The 7,735-nt window shown below is 43.5% G+C and overlaps 1 protein-coding gene across 5 annotated transcripts in view; it reads right to left on the reverse strand.

Moving 5' to 3' along the window:
* The window catches only part of Il1rl2 (interleukin 1 receptor like 2), a 43,466-nt gene that overhangs the window by 20,515 nt on the left and 15,216 nt on the right, over positions 1-7,735 (reverse strand). For all 5 annotated transcript variants that reach the window (XM_050134732.1, XM_050134728.1, XM_050134729.1 and 2 more), the window contains 3 exons: positions 6,831-6,993; positions 3,981-4,052; positions 806-935 (listed from right to left, as the gene is read on the reverse strand). In XM_050134732.1, the coding sequence (XP_049990689.1) occupies positions 806-935; positions 3,981-4,052; positions 6,831-6,993 (365 nt within the window). The remainder of the gene's footprint in view (positions 1-805; positions 936-3,980; positions 4,053-6,830; positions 6,994-7,735) is intronic.

A 7,735-nucleotide genomic window follows, 5' to 3' on the forward strand; every position in this document is an offset into this window, starting at 1 on the left:
TTTATTTTTCCTAGAGACCCCTCTAGGCCATATTTGTCTCTAAGATACGTACTGGAGTGACTCAATATATACGGAGTCTATAATTGTAAATTTTTATTTTCATCCGGACAGTCAGAAAAAGGTATGGCGCTGCTGATTGCCGTCCCATGTGCAGCCCCAATGGGCATCTTCTTTTTCCCCAGATTACATCCTAATGTGTGTGCTGTATATTCCTCTCTCTGCCCAGCCATATCACTTCCCATCTCCACCTCCCTAGGGCTGGGATTAAAGGTGCGATCCACCACCACCCGGCTCTGTTTATGCTTTCGACTGGATCAATCTTGTGTAGCCCAGGTGGTCTTAAACTCGCACAGATCTACCTGCCTCTGCCTCCCAAGTGCTGGGATTAAAGGTGTGCATCCCCACTGCCTGGCCTCCATGGCTAACTCGTGGCTGGCTCAGCACTCTGATCTTTAGGCAAACTTTATTTGTTAAAGCACAAAGTATCGCCATGGCCAGCAGCTCATAATGGAACTGAATGGGGACGGGCCGAATTTGAGTGACAGCTGACACACACGGATGCTGTCTCTCTTCGGTAGCGCTGGTGTGTCGCTGATGCCGACTCAGCTCAAAACATAAGCACCTTGGATTTGTCAGAGCTAGACGCCTGACTGCACACAGCACAGAATGGTCATTGTAAGACAAAGGCAAGAGGAGAAATGAAAAGGCTGGGGGAACTGCCCATCAAAAGCAGTGATAGCAGTGTATTCATACGGGCGGAGTAACCCTTGCTAGCTTTCAGAGAAGCCCCCAAACCAGTACCTACTCAATTCCTTCCTGGATGCGTTTGGAATCGCTGTAGTAATCATCCACCAGGGTACCGTTGATTCTCCAGCATCGCAGGTTTGTGTTCTCTTTTGTGTCTGTTATATTGCAGTCCACAATAAGGGTGGAGCCTGGAGCAATCAGATTCAGAGACGCTAAGTGAAAGTGCTACGGATTCCCAAGCTGTCGGCCTGGCTGATAATCTAGGTAACAAAATTTAAAGTCTACAGGGTGTTTCCTACTTTGTTTCCTACTTATCCCCCACCCCCAAGACGGTGCATCTGTGAAATGGGGCAGGAAAGAAAGTGGAAGGTACTCCCTTGTGACAGATGACAGCCTTAACGTTCAGACAGATGGTGTGACTTGCTCTAGGTGACACTTGTCTTGTAGGGAGACGTGAGCCATGACTCTAGTTTCTTAGTCTCTAATCCAGTGATTCCCCTACTTTAACAGATGTGGCCCCCTATACTTAATGCTCTTCTTTCTCTTATCTTATATCCACACATATCCCAAATCATATTTAGTAAGCCTGCATTTTCAGTTTATCTTATCCTTCAGTGTAATAAGGCCTACGTCACCTCCCAAGAGGGGTTCTTCATGCTCTGTGGTATTTTACATTTTATCGTATAAATTGATGTATAACACATACCATAAAAAAGCATGGACAGAGTCGAGCTAAACAGGGTGTTAACGTTCATATCATCTTCCTCCCATGAAGAAAACAGGGTAGTTCCAGAACTGCAGAGTTTCCCAAAGTCCCTTTCCTTCATTTGTATCACACAGATTGCATGTTTATAGCCAGATTCTGGCTTCCGTTGCTTAGCATTTACTCTCGGATCTCATCGATTCTGCTGCATGTGTTATGTAGTGGAACATACTCTGCCTATTTATTTTTCCTAAAATCACTACTGCTCACATGTGTAGTGTGTGTTTCTGATATTTGCTTGGAGAGTCTTCTGGGAACTCTCCTGTGTGTGTTTCCTGAGGCACACATGAACCCATTTCATATATATATGCATATGTGCATATACGTGCATATGATCCAGATACATGATAAGAACACGTATCTTCTCCAACATTAGTATTGGCTGCATACAGTACTCAGCTCCACGAGGTTGCCATGGACTGTTTCCTAGAGGGTCAATTCAAGCTGCACCCCTACCAACACTGTGTAAGCTTCCTGTTGCTTCACACACTCAATAGTATTAATGGTCAGAGCATTTCATTATAGATGCTCATGCTCTGAATTTCACTTGTATTCCTCTACATTGAGCAAACACATGAGCAAACAGCTGCCTTGTATTTTACTGGTCACGTGCATGGTACTGGCTGAACATGGTTTGACTGAACATTTCCCTCCTCTGCTAGGTCTTGTCTTCCTTACAAGCATGGAGAGTCTGTGATCACCTACTAGAGGCATTTTGTTCTGCTCCAAAGTTTTTTCTACTTTTAATACTGTCTTTTAATAAATGGAAATTTATTTTTAACAGCCTCTTATTACACATATTTCTTTTGGAACTAAGGTTTTGTTTGTCCCAATTTTTAAAATATCCTTTATTACTTCAGAATCATGAGGTTGTTTTCCTATGTTTTGACTATCATATTCAGGTCTCCAATTCACCCAGGATTGGATTATTCTTATATGATGTGAAGGAGAGGTCAAATTTCCTTTTATTCTACATTACATCTAATAAACAGGCACTATTTATCCAAATATATTTAATTTCCCAGCCTGGTATGGTAGCACATACCTATAATCCCAGCACTACTCAGGGAGATGAAGACAAGAAGATCAGGAATTCAAAGCCAGTCTGGGATACATATTCTCTCTCTCTCTCTCTCTCTCTCTCTCTCTCTCTCTCTCTCTCTCTCCATTAAGACTATAATTTATCTATTTTTCTGTAGTGTCTTTATCAAAATCCAAAAGAATAGTGTGTGAGAGTCTTTCTGATTTTCCACTTCTATAGTCTTTCCTTGTATCAGCTATAGAGTGTATAAATTTGTTAGCCTCTTAATTAGGTATTATTAGTCTCCCAATCTAGTTCTTCCTCATTTAAAATTCATTGACTCTTAAAAAAAAAAAACAAGAAAATGTTAAAAAGCTAAAGAAGAGGACAAATTAGTCTGATGTTTTAAAAATCCATTGAAACACCTATAAAAAGTTCAGTACTTGACTATTGAACACTGTTCCTCTGAACATACAAGTTTTAAAGGCCATGTTATCATATTATGTATTTATAGATTCAAAATTGAAATTCGATCACTACATTTCTACTGGCCTCTAATAATGCGTTTGCCTTAACATCTATCTTGATATCAACTTAGTTATATAAATATTCTTGGGAAAATGTTCTCGGTACCTCAGAGGTGGGTGATGCTGAGAGCACCCAATAAGACAGAGAGTTGCTGACATGTAATTTTCTATAGTCCCTGTATCCCAGAGGAAAACAGCCTGGTGGAATCATTAACAGAACATGTTAGTATCAAGATACTACACTAGTGTTTCAAACTAGTGAAACTAAAAAGTTTTTTTATTATATTAGAATAGTCTTTAAAAAAAGTACAAGTGATTGTGGCATTTTAGATAATTTTCTTAGAATAGCTAAGTAGATATCAAAAGATCCTTCAGCGTCATTATGTTTACTCTCCTTCTTAGAAACTTCAATTCCCCTGCATCTCTTGTGTGCATTTGTCTGTATGTTTACATACAGGTGGTATGTGTTCAGGTAAGTTCACATGTGTGTGGGGATGTGTGTGTGTGCACGCGCGTGTGTGCATGTGAAGGTCAGGTGTGAACTTTTTATTTCTTTTTTGAGTCAGAGTCTTTAGTCTGGAACTTAACCGAATAAGCTCAGTGGGTAGACCAGTAAGCCCAGGCAAGTTCATGTTTATGCCTTTCCTATGAGCATGTGCCACCATAGATAGCCTGCTTTCTTCTCGTGGGTTTTGGGGGTCAAATTCTGGTCTCTATGCTCATTCATCACTTTACCTGCTGAGCTATCTCTCTAGCCCAACACATTGGTGCACCTCCCGTGGAGCCCAGGCACACCCAGACTTGGAAATCAGACATGTACCAAGGTTGTCTCCACCTTGGACACTTAATGCATCCATTGAAACAAGTGAGGGCAGTGATCTCTACCCATGGTAACCAGGAGGGTTCCGACAGCTTTACTTACCAGGTTGAACTTCGATGGTGTTGTTTTTTGGATATGAGATATGAGGAATCCTTAATCCAGACGCAGGTTCCTCTGAGAAGAAATCAAACCCACAGGAACTACGCATTAGAAGAAAAAAAAAAGAGATACATTCCCCCAGAAACGTAATGCAATGGCAGTAGTGCTTCGAGAGAAGACCCCATAAACATTGGTCAAGATGAGTTAAAACCCAGGAGTGTGACATTTGGGATGACCACAGTGTGGCTGCATTCTGTAAAGCTCCTCACTTCGTGACTCATGAGTAGCAGTCGTCACCAACCAATGATGCCACCTACTAGATGACACGTATATCAAATCTAGAGGTCATTCTAGTCAACAGTTTTCTCATGCTCCTCTTCAAATTCTTCACCACCCAGCCCAACACATGCTCCCTCCTAACTTTGCGAAGCCTGGGCCTCCATCTTCACTTCAGAACCACCTATTTCCTGTCTGTTCTCTATCCTTGTTAGACCAGCTTAGCCACTCACATCTTGAATTCACATCTAAAGTCCAATGCCCAGAAAGTCTTAACTCCAGGACATCCCTCTGAGTTCCAGAGCCACTGAGGTTATGGCCGAGTCCATTCCTCCTCTTGCACGCTTCGTGCTCAACTTGCTAAAGACCAAATCTCTCCTACCCCTGTTTTCTCCTTGAGCTGTCTTGTTTCATGATTAACATCACCTTCCACCCAGCAGCACATGCCCAGAGGCCTAGAATCCATGCCTCCTTCCTTCCTCCCTGCTCAGTTAACTCCGAGAGGTGTATCTTCCCGCTTTGGAGATGCTGTGGATGTGTGCGCATCTCCCAACCATCCATGTTACCATGGTGCCTGTGTGGCATCCCACCTGTACTTTGGCACCTGCCTCATAACCACCATCCCGTTCCCAGAGAGAGCATCGGCACGGTGGCCATTTCATTTCAGACGTGAAAAGCACCCTAAGCTGTTCTCATGGAGTCAGCCCCGCTGCCTCTTTACCATTGTTCTGAGAAGAAAAAAAAATCCACACTGCCCTATTTGGAACTCAAGTTCCACCCACTTCCTCACCCCTGACTGATTCTCTAACTTCACCACCTGTTATGATCTTATCAACCCGGGCCAACTTGCCTGTTTCCCAACCCTCATTCACAACATGGCTCCTCTTGCTGTTGGGTCCCCACAGCTTCTTAGTCTTCTATCTGTAAATGCTCTGGTCATTCTATCTGTCTTTGAACTCTTTTCTGCCTATCATTGTGCAAGCATCTCCCCCGTACTGACGCAGCTCAGCAGGCAATCGTCTGTCTCTGCCTCCAGTGCCTCTCTGACTGCAAGCTTCTTCGTGGCAGTACACGGCTGTTTCTTTCCCTCATCATAGAAATTCCCTCGGCTACTCATGTAAGGCTAACGCAGTGTGGCCGTCAGTCATTCAGTCAATGAATTCCTAGCAGTGTGGGGATCCAAACATGAACAAGGCGAGGAGCTCTTTCCCGAAGACGCCATCAGCAGGGAAACCCAAGAGCAAGACAATCACAAACTAGACTGCAATTTGTTTTCTTAATAAAGAGGTGATAAATTAAAATCGAAGACCATCCAAAAATATTACAATCTCATAAGAAATTTCAGCAAAGAACAGTGCAAGGTAAGGCAGGAAGAGCCGTGTTGGAAAGAACCAGGCTAAGATCCAGAGAATGACCGGATCTCCGTAGTAAAGGGTCCAGCCTGAGTCACCCTGGAGCAGGCCCAGGTGGGCAGCAGGAAGCCATCATGGGAGCAGATAGCCCAAGGGCATAGCTCCATTAAAGGAAAAGAAAAATAATAAGCTATATTGTGGCAGGATAGCTCTTAAGATGGTAAGAAGTTCAGACATTTACTGATGGACCCTAGGTTTAGTTCCTAGCACCCACGTGTTGGCTCACAACAGATGTAACTCTAGTTCCATGGGCTCTGACATCTCTTCTGGCCTCTTTGGTCACAAGGCACACAAATGGTGCACAGACACATATCTAGGCAGATCCCCTTACATAGAAAATTAAACTAAACCTGAAAAACCAAGAAAGCTGTATTTCCTTAGATACAGTAACAAATATGACAGCCCTAAAGGAAGAAATACCCAAAAGGCACAAATTCTTCATTCAGTGTGTACAGAAGGAAAAATATTTCCCTGGACACTTAAGGTCACCATTCTGACCCTAATTATGGTTCTAGTCATCCTTGGGAACATTGAGAAGTTGCTGCCTCCCTGGAGCTGTACAAGAATATGCTGGCTTTTTTACCTGAATATTTGAGGCTTTTTTTTTTTTTGTCTAATCTAAGAGGCTGTCTTACAGTCTGCAGATCATTGTACATCCAGGAAACTGGGTGCCAGTGAGACAGCACCTAGCGTGGCTGCTTCCAGAAGGATTCACTACTCTAGCTTGAGCCCTGACACCAACGCAAGCAGTTGGTTATCCAGGAAACACATTCAGAGATCCTGAAGCTTCTGTAAAGCTGAAACCAGGAGGTAGTACCACGCCTGGAAGGGTCACACTCCAATCACACAAGAGTGAGGACGACAGACAGGGAGACGAGGGTAATAGTAACACTGTCTACCGTGGACGCCTACACTTTGCTAAGCACCCAGGGAACTCCCCTATTACACAATCTCTTTCGATGCTCTCCAAGAGTTCTGAACATTCTGTCTTTAAAGTTGGGAGAACTAAGATGCTTGCCCGCCTTGTCTCACTCTCTGGTGCTTTGATCCAATGGGGACATGTTAGAGGGTCTAGTACCCTTCAACAAAACCAATATTCTGAAGCCTGAAGCCATGCAGCTCCCATGAAGCTGAGAACCAGACAACAGTATTTGAGTAAACTTACTGATGCTCACAGAGATGTAATTTCGAACCGTGAACTCTCTCCCCAAGTGAGTGAGTCTGGCCGTGCATGCATAGCTCCCGCCGTCCTCTGCCGCGACGCTGTTCACAAAAAGCTTTCTTCCTGAAAGAATATACTGCTTCCCTGCTTTAAGCTCTTCACAACCCTAAAGAAACACCCACAAGAACTGAATGAGTACTGGGAAACGCTAGTCATTTCATTAGTTAGCATTATTTTAGGAGCTATAGGTAGACATAACTTCCATATTCACATGGGCAACTACAGTCTAAATCTTAGACATTAACGATCTAACCAGAAGACAATGCATAATACGTGCCAGATAGATGCTAGATGGATGGGTAGGTGGATGGATGGAGGAAGGATGGATAGACAGACAGACGGAAAAACAAATAGATAGGTGGAATTAGTAAACAAACAGATGTCAATCACGGACAAAAACATTTGACATAAACAAGACATTTAATGTTCTTGTAGTTTTACTCCTTCATGTTGAGAAGTATGTGGAGGAGCCCTGGAGAACATACTGTGGAGTTCAGGAAGTAGCCAGGATGTCTGCTTTCTCTTTTCCTGTTTATTTCATCTGGAACACAGCCTATGGGATGGTACCACCCACATCCAGGGCAAGTATTTTCCTCTTAATTAATCTTCGCTGGAAATGCCCTGACAGACACACCCAGGGGCGTTCTTCCAATTCTTAAGCACTCCTCCATCAAATCAAGTTGACAGTCAACATAGAGAGAGAAAGGGGTGGACACTCATCACTTAGCCTCTTTCCTTCCCTCCCTCCCTTCTTTCCTCCCTACCTCCCTCTTTTCTCTCTCTCTCTCTCTTCCTCTCTCTCTCTCTCTCTCTCTCTCTCTCTCTCTCTCTCTCTCTCTCTCTCTCTC

The sequence above is a fragment of the Alexandromys fortis genome, unplaced genomic scaffold (genome assembly GCF_014885135.2).
Source record: "Alexandromys fortis isolate MF-2015 unplaced genomic scaffold, M_Fortis_MF-2015_v1.1 scaffold_20, whole genome shotgun sequence".
Taxonomy (NCBI): domain Eukaryota; kingdom Metazoa; phylum Chordata; class Mammalia; order Rodentia; family Cricetidae; genus Alexandromys; species Alexandromys fortis.